The following is a 23,510-nucleotide window of genomic DNA, read 5'->3' as shown; positions in this document are numbered from 1 at the left end:
GAAGCAGAAGGGTTTAGGATGGAATTCAGAGATTTGGGCTTGTCGTGGCAATCAATGGTGGGGTGATCAAATCTAGAGAAGAGTACAGAAATCTTGGATAATAGGGCTAGAAGAGATTCCAGAGGCAGGAAGTGTAAGACGATGGAAAGATTTGATACAAGAACGAAAACTTTAAAATTGAACAATTGTGCAATTAGAAGCCAATGTTAACCCATAAGAGTAGCAAGTGAAAAGCGCATTTTAGGTGACCTGAGGCTGTCTGGTAAGAGTGCACTGGAATATAGTAAAACTCAGTTAACCCAGCATGCTTGGGACTTCGGTGGTGCTGAGTGAACAGAGATTCTGAACTATCGGATGTTATTCTATTCATATTCCAATGCTCTTTTAAATCACTTTTTTTCAGACGTTACGTGGCAGGGTAATAAATTTTCCAGTGAACCCAGTAAATTTAAAGGGAGTGAGGGAAGAAGGCCCAGATAAGTTTCAAGGGAGCATGGGAAACAGAGCCAGGTAAGTTTCAAGGGAGAGCTGGTGAACAGAACCAGGTGAGTTTAAAGAGGGTGTGGGAAGCAGGATTCTGGTAAGTGGAAGGAAGCAAGGAAACTGGGGTCCTGGTGAGTGGAAGGGAGCATGGGAATCAGCACCCGGCAAGCAGATTCCGAACATTGGGATTTTTGAATAGTTGGATAGCAGATTATTGGAGGTTTACTGTAGTCAGGTCTAGAAGCATGTATGAGTGGTTTCACCAGACACAAATGTTAGTCATGTGACTATGGGAGCAGAAGCCACTACTGGTGATCCTCTACTAGTGATTCAACTGGATAAATACTGTATGTCTGGAACAAAATGACCCAGCTCGATGGCAGTGGGATGGATGCAGGAGGATGGAAAGGAAAGAGAAAGTAGAAGGACAAGGACTATTGGAGTATTGTGTACAGTTTTGGTTATCCTGTTATGGGAAAGATGGAATTAAGCTGGAAAGATTGCAAAGGAGATTTATGAGGAGGTTGCCAGGACTCAAGGACCTGAGTCATAGAGAGAGGTTGGGCAGGTTAGGACTTTACTCATTGGAGCATAGGAGACTGAGGGGTGACCTTATAGAAGTGTATAAAATCATGAGGGACATAAATAGGGTGAATGCACACAGGCTTTTTCCCAGGGAAAGGGAACAAAAAACTAGAGGACATAGGTTTAAGGTGAGAGGGAAAAGATTTATAAAGGACCTGAGGTGCAACATCTTCACGCAGAGGCTGGTCAGTATATGGAACGAGGTGCCAGAGGAAGTGGTTGAGGCAATACAATGACAATGTTTAAAAGACATTTGGACGGGCACATGGAAAAGAAAACTTTAAAGGGATATGGGCCAAACACAGGCAAATGGGACTAGCTTACATGGACATCTTGGTTGGCATAGACAAGTTAGGCTGAAGGGCCTGTTTCTGTGCTGTGTTACCCTGACCCTGTGACTCTATGACTGATAAATCACCTGAGTCACATCGCATAGGATGACGTTAATGAGGATGGGCTTGTTTTCCCTGGAGCGAAGGAGGCTGAGACCTGATAGAAGTTTACAAAGTTAAGGCAGATAGAATCTTTATCCCATGGTGCAACTATCAAGAACAAGAAAACAAACATTTAAGGAGACAGGAAGGAGCTTTGAAGGAGATGTTAGGGGTTTTTAAGATAAGCTAAGATTCAGGTAAGATTTCATTAGTCACATGTGCATCAAAACACACAGTGAAATGCATCTTTTGCATAGAGTGTTCTGGGGGCAGCCTGCAAGTGTCGCCATGCTTCCGGCGCCAACATAGCATGCCCACAACTTCCTAACCCGTACGTCTTTGGAATGTGGAAGGAAACCGGAGCACCCGGAGGAAACCCACGCAGTCATGGGGAGAACATACAAACTCCTTACATACAGCGGCTGGAATTGAACTCAGGTCGCTGGGGCTGTAATAGCGTTACGCTAACCGTTATGCTACTGTGCCTGTAGACATCTGGAACATGTTGCCAGAATGTGGAGGCAGATACAGTCACCACATTTAAGAGGCATTTAGGCAGGCACCTGAATAGGCAGGGGATAGAAGGCTACTGACCTAATGTGGGCAAATGGGATTAGCAAAACAGTTGGCATAGATGTAGTGGGCTGAAAGGCCCTATTTTGTGTTGTACGGCCCTGTGAATTTAATCAAAGACTTTTCCATTTTAAAGCAGGGTGAAAACCTGACTGGAGAGATTCGAACAAGAACACAAGTAGGAGGACATCAATTGGCCACTAGAGCTGTTCTGATAATCAATGAGATCATGTCTGATTTGATCTTTGGCCTCAGCCTGATCTCCCTCACCCTTAATTTCCCTGCATTTCAAAATGTTAACCCAGCCTTGAATATATTCAATAACTCAGCTTCCACAACCCTTTGCAGAAGAAAATTTCACAGATTCACAACAGGTATTTGGTCTTTTCTTGTCTCAGTCATACATACATGGCTGATCCCTTTCTCAGAGACTGTATGTCCTGGTTCTGGATTCTACCACCCGGGGAAACATCATCACAGCATCTTTCCTGTCAAACTCCCACAGAATCTTGAATGCTTCAATAAGATTACATCTCATTCTTCGATATTCCTAAGTATAGGTCCTTACTGCGCAGTCTTTCTTCATAAGACAACTGCCAAATCCCAGGTCTCCCTTATTCTTTAAGACATTGAGGAAAGTGTTCCTATGTGAAGAGAAACAAAGGGCTGCAGATGCTGGAATCTGGATGAAAAACATGATGATGCTGAAGGAACTCAGCAGGCCAGGCATCGTCCGTGGAGAAAAGCAGGTGGTCAACGTTTCAGGTCAGGACCCTTCTTCAGGACGCCCTATATGTTCCTATGTCCCTGAGCTGCTACTGGCTTACCACCTTATCTGGAGTAGATGCCCATGACCTTCTGTGCCCTGACTGTATAATATTAAATGGTGATGAAGCACAAATAAACCTCAGACATTATGTCCAAATTATGTGTCAGGTTGGCTGAGTTAACAGCTTTATATAAGATATTTTACTTCCTAATGAAAAGTTTGAGCACTTAAGGTCCATGGATAGCTGAATACAGTACTGAGGGAGTACTGCATTTCTGAGATCCTGTTTTAGGTGGATGTTTAAAAAAAAATTGTTGCTCAAAATCATGAACTCGACTTCATGGTGAAAGAACATGATAATGGAACTAATTGGACAGCTCTTCCACTGGGCTGAATGACTCTCTTTTACTTTGCATGCTTTCTGATTCTAAATGTTAATTGGAAGTGCTACCAGAGAAAAATGTCCTTGAGAGGTCAAGAACAGAAATCAGTCTAGATCGGGTGCATCCCGGGATAAAGAAAGAACAATATAAGGGTTGAAATTGCAAAGATACTGGCTACAACCTTCTGAACTTCTTTAGCTTACATGGATGGTACCAAAGGACTGTGGTGGGCATTTCAGAAACAATGGGGAATTCACTTCCACTCAGACAAACTTGAACCAATAATGAAGAACCAGACATATATTTTAATGGGAAAATCCTTTCTGGACTGACATTTAAGATTACTGATTGGGTAAGAGAGAGGATGAATAAGGGCAATGAAACTGACCTTGTGTATATTGAGTTTTAAAAGGTGCTTGACAAAATATCTCATATAAGATCGTGATCAAGATTGAAGCCCAAAGGATAAAAGTGACAGATAAAAATCAGCCAAAGAATAGTAAATAGAAATTTGTGGTGGATGGAGTTTTTGCTAACTGGAAGGAAACATACAGTGATGTTTCCCAAGCCATGATTTTAGGTCAATGCTGTTCTTTATATGCATTAATGATGTGAACATAACTTTGAAATTTGCAGATAACACAAGACTTTAAATTATGTAACTAATGAGGAAAATAGTGCTGGACTTCCTTCTCAGGCAGTCCCTTAAGTTGGAGGATGATTTCACTCGAGTTCTGTGGGCTCAGAAAATGTTGGAAATATTTAGCAGGTAGGGCAACCTTTTGTGGAGGGAGAAACAGAGTTAACATTTCAGGTCAATGAACCTTCATCAGAACTGGAAAAGTTCTGCGTTGTTCAATGAGGCCAGACCTGCAGTCTCTGTCAAAGTTGGGCAGAGGCGCTTGATGTGGCAACTGGATGGATGTGCCGTGCTCCTTCTGCCATTTTCACTTGACTTCCATGTTCTCTTAATGAAGAGATTCGAGGTTCTCTGTGCCACCCCAAATATTCTTTCTCCATTTTGAGTTGTGATGGGTTAGGGTGTCGTTGGGGATGTTTCTCTTTTTCTACATGCTTTGAGAACTCCTTTCATCAATTTCTCTGTCTTCTTGGCAGTCTCTTGCCATTACAGAATGTGGAATAGAACACTCATTGTTGGGTCTGCGAATGGCATGGCCTGCCCAATGTTTACTGACTGAGTGTAATTAGAGCCTCGATGCTGGGGATGTTGGTGTGGGAGAAGACGCTGAGTTTAGTTTGCTTATCTTGGCAGTGGACTTGGAGGATTTTGCTGAGACAATGTTGGTAGCGCCTCTCCAGTGCTTTGGGTGCCTGCTGTGACCAGTCTGCATTTCCAAAATGTACAGGATAATGGGAATCACTGCTGCCTGATAGACGTGAGTTGTGAGCTGTGCTTAAGTCCTGATCTTCACTCTTTTCCTCAGAAGTCCAAAGGTTGTACTGTCCCAATGGAGGCAGTCGACAATTTTTTCATCGGTCTGTGAGTCTCATTCTGGACTTTTATTATCCAGTGGTGCTGTAGTATATTGGGACCAGGTGGTAGATAACCTTGTTTTTTTCTCAAATGTGGCTTACCTCATGGAATTTCATCTCCAGCCCATGTCTGCTACATGTAAGTTGTGATACCAATTAATGGGTTGACTTCAGGCCCAATCCCAGTGCAGACTGAAGTCAAACAAGGCTGTATCATCACTTCTACTGCTTTCTCAATCTTCTTCACTGCAAGACTGCACTTTACCTTCAACAAGCCTCCTGCTAGAGTGGGGCTGGTCTACACGACAAAAGGGATACTGTTGAACCTTCATCATCTCCATTCCTGAACCAAGGTTATTCCAACCTCAGCCCCTGAGCTGCAATATGCAGATGATGTGTGTATCTGCATTAGGAGATCAAACTCCAAATTATTACTGACCACCATAGATCCAAGAGTACATAAACAGGCTGGTTTTATGGGTGGTTTCATAGTAGGTGAAATTCAATCCTGAAAAATGTGAATTCTTACAGTTTAAAGTTCTAGCTAAATAATGCAATTTTAAAGGGCAGCAAGAATCATTGTTGTTTATGCACGTATCTTTGAAACTGGGATGACATGAAATAAAGCATTTAGTAAAGTGACTGAATATTTATAATGTTTTCCTCTATTTATAAAGGTTGCAAAAGACAGCTATGTTAAACACTGGTTCAACACAAGCAGCAATTTTTTCTCAGTTCTGGAAATCGGAAGTAGATGAAGGCTTTCAAAAAGATACAGAAGAGATTTATTAGAATGATTCCCGGAAAGAAGAATTTAGTGCACAGGCCAGGAAAGCTAGGGTTTATCACTTAGAACACAGAGATCTCAAAGGAGATTTAATAGAGGTTAAAATAATGAATGTTTTAGACAGAGTAAATAAAGAGAAAGTGTTTCCAATGGCTGAAGGGCAATAAACAGAGGGCAGAGATTCAATGAAAACCAGGAACGTGCAAATCTAGCGAAATTATGAAATAAAAACAGAAAATGCTGGAAACACCCCAGTCAGACAGCATCTTTGGAAAGAGAAACTGAGAGTGTTTCCAGCATTTTTATGGCAGAGATTTAAGGTGGCATATGAACCAGAGTCATATAGAAGCAATATTTTACACAGAGTGTTGGGATTTGGACTGCATTGTCAAATATGTTGGGGGATTCAATGGTAGATTTCAAATGGGAACTGGATAGGTAGTTGAAGGAGAAAAAGTTGCAGGGACATGGGGAATAAGGAGTTCCAAAGAGCCACAGAGACCTGATGGTCTGAATGCCTCAATTTGTACTGTGCTTCTATGATATACCAACAGGTTAAATTTTGGGTCTGTTAAACTATTTTGTGAAGTTTTATTCAAGGAGGGATGAGAACTTTCAAGTATAAAATGGAATTTTTTTCCAAAGGGCACCTGCACCCCATTCAACAGTGCCCACATAAGGTGGAAGCTTAGTTTATGCTGTTGCCGTGGTTAATCATCTGATACAAAGAACTGACACTCAGTTCACTGGCGACAGGTGAGCACAGTGTAAAATTGCAAGCTCACGCACAAAAAAAGGAATAGTGAAACTTTGCATTGATATTTGATATCATTGTGAACAATGCACATTTTGCAATTTAAATTCATGTAAATATGTAGAGATAAACAAAATGTCACCAAGGCAGCCTTAGCCATGTGGGAAATATGACTGTCATATTTGACACAAATTAATCTTTTTCTGACTGCATTCCACCCTAGAAGGTTTCTACCTTACACCAGACAGTCCTCATCAGAGTTCACGCACTCTCTGAAGCTTGTGGAGACTCATCACATACATCGGTAGGATTCTTAAGTGTATCTCACAGTATTATACCAATGAGGTGAAAAGCAAAATATCAGCGAGATGTCATGTACTGATAAGAAAACCACTCTGATCCCTGTCTGCATCAATGTACAGTATATGGTCTTTCTGAACTGTTAACACTGCTGAAGGTCAGTAACAATGAGGGAATACTGCAAAATTCAGGTGTTCAGATTCTAAATTTCCTTTCCTGAACATTTTATTTTTAGTTTAGGAGGTACTAAATTTTGTTACCCTCTGGCTCCTCATTTGTGCAGATTCTTCACAAGGCAGTCAATATCAATGGCTGGGTCACCATGGGGAAAGATTTGAGTTTGGTACTGATTTTGCCTGATGCTGCACTGTTCAATGGGGGTGGTGCCACTGCACTTCAAACCTTCCTTCCATTGTGTGGGGATCCAGCTGTTCTGGTCCCTAACAGTCACTGTAAACCTCCTGCGACTGGGGTACGGTAACATGGCTCAGGTAGCCAAAGGCAGCAGAACTCAAGAGACTAATAATGCATTCAAATTCTGAGGTGCACAAATTAATACACTCAAAATGCTCCTGCTTAGCAATTTGTGCCTGTAGTAAATGTTATATCACCCCGCCTCAAAAAACAATTGCAAGCATAAACATTAAAACAGTCTGCTTTTACTTTAGTTAGTAGTTTTACGTTAGCATGCACTCTCTGCTCATGGGAAGACCATTATTTTGCACTTTCAATCAATCAATCATAACTTAAGAAACATAGCAGAAGGGAAAGATTTACCTTTCTGTCTCCCCAACAATAGAATCCCCCGCTCGCTGAAACAACAAAAGGTGGAGAGAGAAAAAAAAGCTGTGTTAAAGTCTTTACCAGAAATGGAACAATCCCCATTTCCCATCATGAAACATTCACTGAGGTTGGTCTGACATACCGGAAATGTGAGGTCATAAAGTACTGCAAGTATGAACGGCGTTTATAGAAGATAAACAAGCTGAAACCCGATAAATACCTGCCTGCCACATCTACAGGCTCATGTTAGCTGGCTGTCAGAACAGACATTGTTCCACTGATATGGGGATTGATCTCATTTAGTTAGAAGATAGTGTTATGGAGGTTTTTGGGGTCAAACGCAACCCTGTTTTTCAGAACTTATGACCACATTTTGAGCTCTAGACTCTGACCATTTCAAGAGAAGACATATGGCAGCAGCTCTAGGAGATGTAGAAGGAAAGAACAGGGCTCAAAAGTGTCCTATTGTACAGCCAATTCAATGAGTTGACTGGGTTCCTTGATTTTAATTTCTCTATTTCCTCTAAGAGAGAGCTGTTCCTCTTTCTTGCCAATACTTTGCCCAGAAGTTCCATAGCACTCATGTGGCAGTAAGCTGCCACTAACCATTTTGACTGTTGGCCTTCTGATGTAAACTTCTCTGCATCTTAGGTCCAAGTTGACATTGTGCCGCCCAGACCTATTTTTCTGAGTCTGCATGTGGGAGGTCAATGGAAGCAGCCCCCGATGGGCCTGTGCTTGGGTTGGTGAGAAGGCAAGAGCAGGAATTGTGGAGAGGTTCGGGGAAAAACTTTAAAAACTTTATTCATACAGCACGGCAACAGGCCCTTCCGGCCCAACAAGCCCGCACTGCCCAATTACACCCATGTTAACCTGCTAACACGTACGTCTTTGGAATTTGGGAGGAAACTGGAGCACCTGGAAGAAACCTGCGCAGTCATGGGGAGAACGTACAAACTCCTTACAGACAGCAACAGGAATTGAACACCGATCGCTGGCGCTTTAATAGCATCTCTATTGAGCCACCCAGCATTTCCTCCACAAATGCTGGAAGAGACCAGTATTTGTGGAGGAATCCAGACAAAGGAAGGTTACCATTTGTGGAAGAGATCGGGAAGTGAGAGAAGGAACTAGTGGTTGTGGAGAGAATCTGGAGAAGAGAGATACGTTATTTGCTGAGGAGATTCGGAGAAGGGAAGGCATTAGAATTTATGGTAAGGATTGGGAGAAGGGTAAATGTCAACATTCCTGGAGGTGATCAGGAAGTGGGAAGGCTGACAAGTGGTAGGGATCGGGCTGTTGGAGGTGGGTATGTGGGGAGAGTAGCTCATGGTCAGGAGGGGGAGATCAAGCCTGATAGAACATTACTGAGGATTAGTGGGGGGTGCATTTTGGTTCAGTACAGAGGGCAAGGGTGTAGGTAAGTAATTTACTTATTGAGCTGATGTCCTAGTCCAACATTATGTTAAGAGGAGCATGTTATGCTATAAGTGCCCAATGTGCTCTAGTGATTCCCTTTGTGTGGGACTACTGTGGAAATCACATTACAGTGCAAGGATGACTTGTGTCAGGAGGTACTTGGCCCAAATTTTCAGAGTGAAGTGAAACATTTCAGAAATGGTCATTGTTGTGTTTCAGTCTGGGAGAAGGAGATTTTTAATTGCATAATTCTGAAAAAAAAAGTGTCCTACAATTTAATTTCCAGGTAGGTCTGCTCTCCCTTTCTGGTCGTGCTGTAATAGATTCTCAATTAATTTTACCCAGGGGATGAAGTTCCAGCACTCTGTTTGAATAAATTGGAGCCGTCTAGATAACTTGTTTTCTTGGGCAGGGAAATGTCTTTGTTCTGAATTCCCTGTGACTTTTATCTACCTCATATCCAATCAAGGAATGCCTCTTGAAAAAAAATCCTTAACAAAGTGAAAATGGAAAGCTAATTAAACTGCTGCTAGTCACAGACACAAATCATGCAAGCTCTGAACTAACAAGATAATTAAACCCAATACACATAAACATGTATAAACACACGTCCTTCATTTAGATAAAGGGGAAAAAACAGAAAGGCTGCAGGCTTCTCTGGCTTGTTGGATCCTCACCATAATTGGATGATATTTTTATAAAGGTCATGTGACCTCCAGTGTATACAAGAGTCCTTAGAAGACATGACATTTGTAATTGTCATTTGCACTAGTCTGAAAATTACAGACTCCCAGCGTTCTTTTTTAAAGGAATTTTTAATCCATTGATTTCAAATAGATTAACCCCTTCATGGATAATAACTAGCTTCCAAGCTAATACTGTGATTGTACGTGCTGTAAAGCGATGTATGAAAAAAAATCAAAGTCAGGTAAAGGTCAGATGTGGATAATTCCATGATCTTCTTCTTAGGCAGTCCCTCAGGATCGAGGGTGATTTGCATCCACTCCAGTCTTGTGGGTGGCAAATGAGGCCAATCACAGACTACTCCACAGACGGGGCAGGTGATAGATGACAGAGTGGGTGGGCAGTTTGTGAGGGGGTGCACCCCTTCCACTGCTTATGCAAGACTCCCAATGCATAGCCTCAAGATTCTCAATATCATCCCAGATGGTCCCTTTCCACTTTGAGCGGTCATGAGCCAGAGGTTCTCAGGAGTCAGTGGGGATGTTAAACTTCTACAAGGAAGCTTTGAGCACACCCTTGAATCTTCTTCTCTATTGGCCTAGTAATCTCAAGCCATGACAGAGCTCCAGATTGAGTGTCTGTTTGGGAACCTGGTGCTGGGCATGTGATTGACAATCCCAATGGACAGTCATACTCTTGGGGATATGAGACTGCAGGATCTGGTCTACAGTATAGTCCTACCTCAACTAACCATCTATTTGAGCATGGTGTCTCAGGCTAAAAGGTTAGAATTGTGCTGATATTTTAAGTAAGCCGTAATTGTGAAACATCAATAACCAGTTACTAAGAATGATCACACATTTTGTGTTCATATGTTAAGAATGGGGACCAAACTTCCTCCTCAGTTACACATTTAGAATTTTGGTTTGGACAACACACAAAGAATGGGAATTGTGCATGAAATTACACAAACTACACAGAATAAAGTTCTTTATGTAATTTTAGCAAATACAGTTATTATGAATTCATGCAACAACCCATCTTAAAGCAGCAATTCAAAACTGAGAATTCAACACAATTATTTTCAAAAATGAATAGTTTTTTATAATCTGTTCTACCAAATGGAAATCATATCACATTCCTTCTGAGCCCTTTTGGGTGCTTTGATCTATCATAGCTGCCGAGCTCAGCATTTTTCTGCACCTGTGTAGTAATGGAAATATTACTATCAGTTCCTCCTCATACTTTTCTCATGTTTAAAACGCATTTCCCATGCACTCATAAAAATAGCCACATCATTTTCTTCCTCAACCTGAAACTTGCACTGGTTTCCAAATAAATGTCCCCGCATCAAAAGATTAATCTTCTCAGTACTGAAATTCAACCATAAATATTCATCTCTCCTGTCTTAATGCATGACATATGAGACTGATAAGACAGTAAAAGGGATTTTCAAAACATTCCTATCCAAGAACATCGGGCATTAATTTTAATAGTATTAAATAAATAATTTTGTATGAGACAATTTCAGAGGTTTATTTTAATTGTTCTTTGATAATTTATGTCCTAATAACAAATTATTCCATATGGTACTGCAATTCCGCATTTAAGAATGCAGAGTGCCATAATTTTTTTAAAAAGTACTAATTATGGCAGCTGTGTTGTGATTCATTCAAAATCTATTGGCCGGATTTTCCATTCAGTGTGCAACATTTTGATGCTTTTCTTACTTTATGGTCCTTGTGCAGAAGGCCAGTGATTCACCATTCTATAACAAACAATGCTCTCCCCATCTTGAAAAGAATTTGGATTTCATTTTGCAGAATAAATGCTACTCGATATCCTTGCATAAACTTAATCAACAGATCAGTTATTGAATTTTAATTTGAAGAAACTACAGTTGTGGACACAGCCCAGCACATCACGGAAACCAGCCTCCCCACCACAGACTCTGTCTACACCTCTCGCTGCCTTGGTGAAGCAGCCACCATAATCAAAGATCCCACCCACCTGGGTCATTCTCTCTTCTCCCCTCTCCCATCAGGCAGAAGATACAGGAGCCTGAGGGCACGTACCACCAGGTTCAAGGACAGCTTCTATCCCACTGTGATAAGACTATTGAATGGTTCCCTTATATGATGAAATGGACTCTTGACCTCGCCATCCACCTTATTATGACCTTGCACCTAATTGTCCACCTGCACTGCACTTCCCTGTAGCTGTGACACTTTACTCTGTCTTCTGTTATTGTTTTTACCCTGTACTACATCTATGCATTGTGTAATTAATTGATCTGTATGAACAGTATGCAAGTTTTTCACTGTACCTCAGTACAAGTGACAATAATAAACCCATACCAATACCAATACACACATATGCCCCATGAATGTAATATTGTAGAAGATAGAACAGTACAATACAGGAACAGGCCCTTCAGCGCACAATGTCTATGCCAAGCACAATGCCAAATAAAATAATCCCATCTGCCCACACATGGTCTATATTCCTCCAAACCTTGCCTTTTCATGTGCCTGAATAAACATTGCTAACATATCTGCTTCTACCACTTCCTCTGGCACCATGTTCCAGGAACCTACCACTTTTTGTGTAAAAAACTTGCCTCATAAATCTCCTTTAAACTTTCCGCCTCCCGCCTTAAACCTATGCCCTCTAGTAATTGACATTTCTATGCAGGGGTGAAAGACACTGACTATTTACCCTACCTATGCATTTCATAATTTTATATACTTCTATCAGGTCACTCCTCAGCTTCTGACACTCCGGAGAAAACAATCTGTGTCTGTCCAACCTTTCTTTATAGCTAATACTCTCTGAGGATGCTTGCAGAAAACAAGACAGCAGTTCCCTTTATGCCTCTGTAGCTCTTTGCTATAAATAGTCCACTACTGCCTACTGGTAACCTTCATGGATTCAAGTACTTACTAATTTTCCCTGTCAGCACCAACAAATCTCCAGTTTCTGGGGAATTTCTGGATAAGTGGCATCTGAGGGGTTCTGAGGATACTAGGTTTATGGCAGCTTCAGTGGGGATCCTGAGTATGTGTGTCAGTTTCAGTGGGGATGCTGTATATTTGTCAGTTTAAGTGGAGGTCCTGTATATTTGACAGTTTTGGTGGGGGTCCTGGATACGTGGCAGTCTCTGAAAGGGTGCACTCCTTTCTGCCAAGGTCCTTGTAAGTGCATTAACATTAGCAGAGTCTTCTCAGAGTGTGTCAATAAGTTCAGCTGGTGCACCTGCACAAGACAAAATTGAATGCTGCTATACTAGAGTCTCAACAGTAAAATATTTTGCCTCCACAGATGGTGCATCTTTAGTATTTCTCATTTCAGATTCATACTTAGCACTAACGAATAAAAAAAGATTCCCTCATCTGAATAATTTGCAATAAATGGTGTATGACATTCTTGATGAAGGCACATGAAATGGTAGATATACTCTTGTCCAATGCTTGTTATTTATAACCACAGTTCTTTGCAAACTGGAACAAAATTACTATGGGCATGAATGCTGGCCATTACAGGGTTTTGATTACTTTCACATAATGGGACACCTTTTCCCTAGCAGCATACCCACAGTGTTATTTAGTAGAATATATATATGACTACACCTCTCTATTTCTCTTCACATTTACAGTCCCAACCAATGGCATCACTTTACACACTAGTTAAGATCTGTAATTTGGATTATTAGGACAAATATCAACCTTCAAGCTTATTTCACCAATTATATTATGGCTGATTTGTACTCAAACCATACACTGATCTTAGTTTCTTGCTGTTAAATGTTCTTAATACGTTTGTCTAACAAAGATCTTTCAAGTTCAGTGTTAACACTTACAACTAATCCATCAGCAGCAGCTTTCTGGGGTAAGAGAGTTCAAATTTCTACTCTTCCCATAATAAAGAGGTTTCCAAAAGAAATTTAGAAATAAAAACAATAAGAAGCTGTCCCACAAGTTGGAAGAATCCTGGTGTCAACTCGTTTCATTCTGGATTTTCAAATGTCAACCTGTTGCTATTAGGTCTTCATCACACTATTCTAATGTAGCCTGACAGCATTTGTCCACATCCCAGGTCTGCAATTAAATGGGGCAGCCCTATCGCTGTGATTTGTCTGCATCAACCGGAAGAGGACTTGGGCATTGCCAAGACTGGTTTGAATTCCAGCCTCCTGCTCAGCAGATGGTTGGTCCCAGGGCACCTCTCCTGTACCAGAAGATTTCGCACAGAGTCCAAGGGGGCAGTAGCAACCTCTGCAGACTTCCTAGCTGTGCGAACTGCAGGTGAAATCTGATGCAATACAGCATTCCCACTAAAACGAATGGGAGAAATCAGCAGCTGAGCTCTATATTCAATTTAATTCAGCTGGCTGTGGTAGGACAAAGATACAGCTGAATCCAGGTGTGATCCTGACCTCGAGTGCTGTCTATGTGGAGTCTGCATGTTCTCCCTGTGACTGCATGGGTTTCCTCCAGGTGCTCTGGTTCCTTCCCACATCTCACATAGGGCTTATAGGTTAAGTGGCCACTGTAAATTGCCCTTAGTGTGTGGATGAGTGATAGAATCTGAAAGGAGTTGATGGAAGTGTGAGAATTATCAAATAGGTAAGGGTAGGATTAGTGTAAAATTGGGTGGTTGATGGTCAGCGTGGACTTGATGGGCTGAAGGGCCTATTTCCATGCTGTGTCTCTCTGAGACTCTTTGACTTGCACCTAAGAGTGCAGGTGAGGCCTAGGTTTATTGGCTTGTCTGAAAGAAGGCACCTTTGGCTGCTTAGCACTACACTGGAGTGTCAGCTTTAATTTCAAGTTCAATGCTCTGGAGTGCGACTTGAACCCATGGCTTTCTGAGTGAGAATGCCACTCACTGAGCCGTGGTTGACACTGTTACCACAATGATACTGTGATACAAAATGAGTAATAATCACCCACACTCTACTACAGTTTGACCTCATGTTTTAGGACAGGGATGATCTTCCACATGTGGGATAGTTCGGACAAAAGGTACTCTGGATTTATTCAACTGAAATGAGACAATGAGATGGAACGGGGAGGAGGAAGCAACTGGAGGTATCTGTGGAGTGTTGATCTTATTGGCCTCCTTGATCTCCACTCATCCTTGTGAGGAGAACGTGCAAAGTCAGTAAGCAAATGGAAATGCTGCAATTTTTTTGTAAATTGACTTTTAAAGGTACTTTAAATCTGCTTATTCTGTTTCCACTAAAGTTAAATATATGACTTGTTGAGGAATGAGGAATGAATTGTTCTGAAGCCCAAGTGGGCAGTTAATAAACTTCCCAATTCTGTGTAGCTGTGAATCTCTCACCCAACACCTCGCTCTTGGTGTATATGTTATCTATTTTTAATTTGCCTTCGCTCTCAAATGCCAGAGTTATGTCAGGGTCCAATACTTGACACAGATAAACAGCAGAGCGGCAACACTCAGGGTGCACAAAGTTTAGAAAATGATGGCTGGTTCGGATAAACGTAGGGAAGATTCTCTCTGCATAAAATTAAATGGATGAAAGTCATTTGAGCCAGTAATCATCATGCTCAGATTTCTGACATGTTCTGCCTTGGCTGAAAGACGAGCCCTGGGGAATGCTTAATCAAAACATTTATCCTCATGCATTAACAGAATTGGAATCCTGACAGAAGAAATCTTCCCCCTCTGGGTTATGCAATCTTTGGTTTTTGCTGAACTTCCACTCATATTTATTTATGTCAGAACACCCACAGCCAGGAACAGAAATCAGCTCCTGTTTTGTATGGAGTTTATGACACTATAGATCGAAATCCTCCATATGTAGATGTTAAGCTCTAGGGTACTTTCCACAAAAAAAACGGTTTAATTAAAATAAATAGAATCAGTTCTTTTGTAATTCATGCCTGTATAGTCTAGACTTTCACATCATTTTGTTAATAGGCCAGTTAGTCAAGTTTCATGGGGGCTGATAGAAAAGTCATTTTATTTACAGCTGTAATGTCCTCACCTCATAAAGATGGATTTATAGGTGAAATAAAACAAGAATAGTACAATGAGCTGGTGAGATGAATTGGATTTTTTCTTGTTTTTTTAAATAGTTTTGAGTTTAGAAGTTACACTCCCAGAAATTGCTCATGTAGTACTGCCTTTCTCATATGGGAAGTGATGTGGATTTCTGGATCAAATCACCGTATTTGGGAACATCCCATCACAAAGGGTTCCATGGCTAAGACAGCCCACACTTTGGCACACATATAATGACACTGTTCCTCATGCAACACTCATTTAGAGCAATGCCAGGAGAAATTAGGAATTATTGATCCAAGGCAAGTCTGCTATTACAACCCAAACAGGTTTAGTCGATTGTCAAAGGTTTTTTTTCCAGCTGTTTTGTGGATGTGGTTATTTTTTCTAAAGGGCAGCACATTCCAGACTGTACCGGAAACCCTATTCAAATCAGTCTCCTTTAATTTTTTTAACTTACTGGTTCTCTTTTGTCACTCTTTATACTGCTGACTCCCACTCCCCAACTCATGAGCCCACCCACCTATCATCCAACATGGAATTCCCCCACCGACAACATACTGCAGCTCCCTAACCAAACAGCAAATGTCCATGGAGTCACATGAACTTTCTTTCACTGTCGGGTCCAGAATTTTGCATTACAAGATTTAGGTACATAGAGCAATGTCCAGGCACAAGATATCACAGTTTGGCATTCTTGTTGGTGACTCTCCTCAGCCACAGAATTCTCAGCTCCGTTTTCACAGCTGCACTCCCTTACAATTTCTGTTCAGTACTTCAGCAAGAGACAGTCTTTTAGGGTAGTTTGCACCAGGGAGATCCAAGGCATTAACCTGTAGCCCTTAGGTTGGACTATATTTGGTAGCTTCTGACATTAACCTAAAGATCTGGAAGGATATTGTTTTCATCACCAAGAAGAGCTTTGTAGCTATCTCAGACATTCAGTAGCAAATTATTAATTCAAGCAGGATTTAGTATTGGACCTGGGACAGAAAAGGGAGACACAGTTGAAGGATCCTATTCCTCGCAGTCCAGGCTGTTGACATTAGAGAGAGCTGCAGGTGCCAAAGAAGTCCTTGATCCTTTCACTCCTGAGAAAGCAAGTTTGACTCCAGGTCGAGATAACAGGATGAAAATCTCTCTACAAACTATAGGGTTCTGCACTGATTATATTGTGTGCTGACAGTAAAATGGGGCTGGCGTATAATAACCATTACACTATCAGTTCCAGGCAAGGCAGAGCTCCACATTCAAGGCAGGGGAACCACCATCAAAAGCTTTAGGCAATTCACTGTCCTAATGACATTCTGATAAAACGATGGCAATTGCAAAGGTTATACTCCAGGTGGAGTTAAATGAACTGTTGCCCACATTTTTTCCAGCAGTTATTTATTTCGGAAATATATAAACTGGTCATCACCATTAAGACTATACCCTACAAAGTAAAATTTACGGAGCTTCACCTTGTTGCAGAGCCTTTCTCGAAGGGGGCATCAGGAGTCAGTGCTTCCTTGTTACAGCTCCTTTTCTCCCCTCTTCTCAAAGTAGGGAGTACTCCCAATTGCAGATTTCCAGGTACTGTTCTCTAATTGGCTGCTCCTGTTCAGACCATAGCAGAAGCAGAGCCTCACAGAGTTTACTTTTCCACGGGTGCAAACCTAAGGCTCCAGGTTTTTGAACAGATCTCAAAATTCTGGGCAATAATGATCTGATAGATTCAACAGCGGAAACTGGGCAAGTGAGCAAAGGATGCCATGCCACAGGTTTCTAAAGATTTGTAATTTTCTGGCATAGTCATCATGCATTGGTGTTTTTTTTCAAACTCTGCAGTACATGCCTCATTCTATTAAAAATAATTTGTGCAGTTTTGCTCAGATTTTGGTATTCAGCAGTGCAGTTGTGACATCAGAGTTCTTGCCTCTGAAAAGATCTGTACAACACACTCAGGACACTGTGACAACTTGTGCAAAGAGATCGGTGCAGGGAGGCAGGAGAGAAGAAGGAGCCCACTCTCAAGTCACAGAGTGAGACCTGGAGAGATCTTCCAGGATAAGAGCCAGGCCTGGCTGGGAGGAAGGGGCAAGGGGACTCAGTTATTTGACTGAAACTCCCTGAGTATGGAGTGGGAGTACATAGTGTGACCTGATACGATATGTTGATGTAAGCCCTCTATGTCTTATGCTTGCACCTGACATGTGTTGTCATTAACCCCAACACTAAAATCTCACATAGCCTGACAGCCTGATACTGATACTCTGTCCTGTACTCTCCCTTTCCTCACATTCATCTTGCAAGGCAACCATCTCTTGGGTTCATCTCATTTGTTTGATTCTTTGTTTACCGGCCAAAGACACACAGGATCACTATGGACAATTAAAGCTCCTGTGAAGTCAGCAGCAGGTCAGTCTTTAGAGTGGGCAGAATACTTGTCAATGGGAACACACAGATGCCTCAGTGCAGTCATAAGGGCAGGAGGTTATTGATAGGTGTTTGTCGAGGTTATCAGGTGTCGAGAGGCTATTGCGACAATGTGTGGGCCACAGCAGATCTGCACTCTGTTATCTGCCCAGTCTCAGGTGAGAACCAGTGGCATTGTGAGGATTCAACATCCTATCCTCAGCATGTCATGATAACGTAGTGCAGAGCTTGGACTGTTAAACCCACGTTGGAAAGCTGGCACTATAAGAACACATTAGAGTTTATAACATTGATTATTAATGAAACAGATTTCATTTATATTTAATTTTTCCATTTACTTTGTTGTAAAAGGCCTTTAAGACTCAGAGATCAATAACTTCTGTTTAATCTTTTATGCTGAATAGAGAAAGCACTTTTGTTTAAACTTTACCTTCTAACTGAGAAAGAAATATTTGGTGGAGCATTGTGTGGAATTGCTAATGGAGAGGGACAAATGAGAGGGACAAGTGCATTATGCAGCTTTATTTTGTTGTAATCTAAAGCACCAGATTAAGTCTTTGCAACACAAAGATGGATGGCAACTCATTGAAACACAGGTGCCCAGTCATTTGTTTACATCATAATAAATATTGGTATCAGCTTTGTGGGCTGCACACAGTGACCGTTGTTGGAAATGGGTACAATTGTCTCCCATCGTATAGAGGTACAGAAAGTTATCCTTCCTTATATGAAATACAAGCATTTATTATGAAACCTTTGGCCTCTGACTCTGATTATCAAATATGCTTCCATCAGGAATTGTCTCCAACTAAAACTTGGTGCTTGAATCTCAAAGCTGACTCATGCATCATTACTAAAGAAGCAGGAGTTGCTTTAAGTGAGTACTTGGTGTACCACAAATGGAGTGAGAACCCATGCCACGGCATCTTGTATCACATTTGTACAGTCCCTTACCATTGCTACAATATGGATATAGAGATCCAAAGATCAGAATCAATGGTCTATGAGACATCACAGTGGCTTCACTTCCAACACTCTCCCATCCTTATAGCTCTCTCCTTACAGAAAGAACCAAAGGGTCCCTTTGGAAACACTCAACTAGTCAGGAGGCACCTGTCAAGAAACAGGCCCTTCACAACCCAGATTCTGAGGCTGAGTCAGTCTATGAAAGTCTGAATCCTGAGGAAACTTGCAATGTTGAAAGTCCTTGTGCCTAAAGGAAAAACGGAGCGATCACCTGTCTGAGGATAAAGCATCAGTGACCTCCGCAATGCCACGGTGAGCAGCAAACTATAAGATACAGGCAGCTGGCTAGGCCGGTGAGTATGTTGGCGATCTTGAGCTCAATTGTTAGAGCAGAGCAGACACTGGGAGGAGCCCAAAGCTGAGGACATAAGAGCTGCAGATCTCTGTCACAACTATCTTGGTAAACCTTAGCCTCTGTTGGTACCAGTCCTCAGAGAGATAGAGTTGCCCCCTGGGTCTATGGGTCTTTAGTTGTGAGATCTTCAACGTCTTCTCACTCAGAGTCTTTATGGATGCCCCTCCAGGGAATTGGTAGGCATGTGAGAGAGAAGTTGTTGCAGGGAAATAAGGAGTGGGGAGGCAAGGGGGAATGGACTGATGGAAACTGTATTGGGAGCTGCCATGGGCCTGATGGACTGAATAGCCTCCTCCTATGTGTCAAGCCATTCACTACCTTATAAGTAAAATTAAATTTAAATTATTAAAACAAAGTGAATTTTCCACCCCACCCACTGCTGTAGTTACCTTTGATTTGTACTGGATTGTTCATCACTTAACACTCTGACCACAGAGGTCTTGTCCAGATCAAGCCACTGAAACTTCAAGAATTTCACACCATCCATCTCTGTCAACTCCACACACCACCCGGTCAAAGTCTTCTTATATCAACTTACAGTTTACGCATTCCCGATGTAGTCCTTTGAGTTTACAAATAGATTGACAGAGAGGAAGGGAACCACTAAATATGCTTCTATTGTTTAACGAGCAAATGTTTTACCCCAGCAGAGCATCAGTAAACTGAGGCATGTCCAAATGGTAAGAAGGGTATTTGGAAAATGAGGGAGGGTCTCTTCATTAAAAAAACTAATATTTCTTCCAGAATTCTTCTCTGGATAGCCCACATAACAAGAACCCAGACTTTGGCTGGGCTGGGTGGTGGATTTGGGGCGGAGATAGGGATAGGCTGGACAGGATATTGGGCAAACAGAAATTTAGCAAGTTTAGATTCCTCAGTAGCTTGAAGATGGTGGTGTCTTATTAAATAAAAGCAGAAAGTACTGGACATAAGCAGTAGGTCAGGCAGCATCTGTGCTGAGAGAAGCAGGGTTAATATTTCAGATTGATGATTCTTTCATTAGAACTATGAATTTGGTTTTCTAATTTTTTCCTAGTTTTCATGAAAAGTTATCAAACTGAAACATAAACTCTATTTTTCTCACCACAGATGCTGTCTGACCTGTTGCATATTCAGGACTTTCTAATTTTACTTCAGATTTACAGCATCTGCAGTTTTTTTTTGCTTTTCAAAAGTGTTTTTGCTGTGGTCTGAAAATTGAGTGTGAACAAAACACATTGATGTTGACAATATATGACCCAAGTGGACAAATTCTCCCCACCCATTACAACATCCTCTCTCTACCACATGGAAATTCTTGATAGCAACTTCAATATCAGGCACAGAACAACCAAGGATATAAGCTATCCCAGATAAGTTGTAATTTTCCAGATATGGGAATATGGGAGGGGAAGTTACAAGGATTTTTATTCAATATTTTCCTTTAACCTTCCTCACACTTGCAAATTTCCTGCATCAGCTGAGGCTTGAACCAGTGGCACTGATAAATGAACAGCATTTGTCTATCTCTTATGCCTTGGAGAATAGGCGAGAGATCTCTAACCCAACATGGAAATGAACCTGACAAGCTGTGCTTTAATTAACTCTGCCATGTGTTTACTGGAACAATGTGCTGGAAATGTTTGATGACAGGTGGACCTTACCAATATCTTATCACTATTGCTGTTGTCATCATATAATTACCTGGAAGTGAGGAACATATTAAGGATGTCTTCATCAGTCAGGGCATTGAGTATAGGAGTTGGGACATTATGTTGCAGTTATATAAGTCATTGGTGAGGCTGCACTTGGAGTACTGTGTACAGTCTTGGACACCCTATTATAGAAAAGACGTGGTTAAACTGGAAAGAGTGCAAAGAAGATTTACAAGGATGTTGCTAGGAGTAGAAAGCCTGAGTTATAGAGAGAGGTTGACCAGGTTAGGTCTTTATTCCCTGGAATGTAGGAGAATGAAGGGCAACCTTATAGAGCTGTTTAAACTTATGAGAGGCATAGATACGGTGGATGGTAACAGCATCTCCCCCAGGGTAGAGGAGTCCAAAACTAGGGGGCAGAGGTTAGGGTGAGAGGGGAAAGATTTAAAAGGGACCTGAAGGGCAACTTTTTCATGCAGAGGGTGGTGAGTATATGGAATGAGCTGCCAGAGGAAGTAGTTGAGGCAGGTACAATGGCATCATTTAAGAAGCACTTGGATATGTACATGGAGGGGCGGGGCTTGGAGGAATATGGGCCAAATGCAGGAAGCTGGGACTAGTTGAGTGGGCACTGTGGTCACTGTGGACTGGTTGGGCCAAAGGGCCTGTATCCACACTGTATTGCTCTAAGATTGTATGATCATGTGACAATTGCAAGGTACCATGACAACTATCTTCAATATACTTTGAAGATGGTTATCAAATTTTATAAATGCCTTTCAGTTAGTTGTAATATTTGGTACCTACACGGAAGGAAGTTAAGCTGAGCCTGAGGGGTTAACGTTGCCACTTTGGATGTTCCAGGACAGAAAGAATGATGTTGGGATGTAGCCTGTGGGCTATGTTGTAAGAGGTAACAAACAAATGGAAAAATATTTTAACCTATTTTAAAGTATTCCTCATGTGTTTTATTGTTTTAATATTGTTGCTGAATGGATGATTGTTAAGATGCTGGAGGACATGCATTTAAAATGAGAGGGGGAAAGTTGAGTTTGTAGGGCAAATACCTTACACAGAGAGTGGTAGGTGCCTGGAATGGGCTGCTCGGGGTGGTGGTGGAAACAGATATGATAACAGGTAGTATTTAATAGCCTGTTAGATAGACACATGAAGATGCAGGGAATGGAGGGATATGGATCATGTACAGGCAGAAGAAAATTAATTTAATTCAGCATCATGTTCGGGGCAGACATTGTGGGCCAAAGGGCCTGTTCCTGTACTGTACTGTTCTATGTTCTATGCAAGTACAACATGTTGAAGTTTGTATTAAAATGGTGTGATAGTGAAGCAAAGCAATGAGGGAATAAATTTAGGGAGATAAATAGTGAAAAGAAGAGTTACACTTTGTGGGATGGTAGCACCAGTTCCGGCATAGGAAGGGACTGTACTGGTGGCATGTTCTCCACCTGAACCCACCTGGGAGCAGGTTCTAATAGAAAAGATTAAAAGGCAGTCAATAAACTCTTAAGTCAGGGGAAAATGGTAGATTTTATACTGGTTCTCAAGTGAACACCAGTCATCAGCTTCTCAAAGGCATTTAGGGATGGGCAATAAATCCTGGTTTTGCCAGTGATGCCCAGTTGTCTGAAAATGAATAACTGAAAAGAAAATTATAAATGATGCTTTAGGCACTACAGGTAAAGGGAAAACTAAATGGTGTAAAGTAATTAAAGCAGGGAAGAAAAATAAGAGATGTGTGAATAAAATATTCAGTTAGAAGGACAGAACAGCATGTGATCCACATTTGTTCTTTACAAATGCGCAAAGTATAGCGAAAAGATAGTTACAGACGTTTTTCAACTTGATGGTCATTATCGAGACATGGCTCCTAGGTCAGGATTGGAAACAAAATTTACCAGGAAATACTGCTAATGAGAAAGATAAGGAAATTGGTAGAGAGAGAGGAGTGTCTTTGATTAAAATGAAAGCAGTCATGAAAGAAAAGTAAGAGGTAAGCAAGTAGTGGAGACTTCAGGGGAGAATTAAGGAACATTAAATGACAGACTTGAGTAAGAATTGTACACAGGCTCTCTGGTAACTGCAAAATAGCATAAGGCATAAATGCAAAAATAAACAAATGTGCAGAAAAGGCAGACTGGGTTTAATGAGGGATTTGGATATGCAAATAAACTAATGTTATAAAGGTCATAAATTTCCATTGTATGTACAGGATAGTTTACATGTCCCATAAATGGCAAAGGAGGTGGCACATTAGATTTAGAAGTCAGTAATGAGACACATTTACCTAACAGTGGTCACAACATAATTGAGTTCCATCTGTTATTTGAAAGAGAGAAACACAAAGATTGTAATGAGGCAGATATTGTCCACAGTAAAATGGACCTATCTGATAATGCCTAAAACCACTGCAGATCAGTGAACTTAATGTGATGCTACATTAGTTTATACCCTGAAGGAATGAGACATCTAAAGAGGAAAGGCAGGGGTTAATGTAAAACTAAAAGATAAGGTTTCAAAGAACAGAATAAGGTGACAAAGCAGTGACAGTTACAAAAGAAATGTACAAAAATTATCTTTG

At 41.3% G+C, this 23,510-nt stretch overlaps 1 protein-coding gene across 2 annotated transcripts in view; it reads right to left on the bottom strand.

Moving 5' to 3' along the window:
- si:ch211-26b3.4 (connector enhancer of kinase suppressor of ras 2) overlaps nucleotides 1–23,510 on the bottom strand; it is a 563,588-nt gene that overhangs the window by 110,943 nt on the left and 429,135 nt on the right. For both annotated transcript variants that reach the window (XM_052021060.1, XM_052021061.1), the window contains exon 13: nucleotides 7,340–7,374. In XM_052021060.1, the coding sequence (XP_051877020.1) occupies nucleotides 7,340–7,374 (35 nt within the window). The remainder of the gene's footprint in view (nucleotides 1–7,339; nucleotides 7,375–23,510) is intronic.

Source organism: Pristis pectinata, chromosome 8 (assembly GCF_009764475.1).
Source record: "Pristis pectinata isolate sPriPec2 chromosome 8, sPriPec2.1.pri, whole genome shotgun sequence".
In the NCBI taxonomy this organism is placed as follows: Eukaryota; Metazoa; Chordata; class Chondrichthyes; order Rhinopristiformes; family Pristidae; genus Pristis; species Pristis pectinata.
This window is presented reverse-complemented; position numbering and strand designations above follow the sequence as displayed.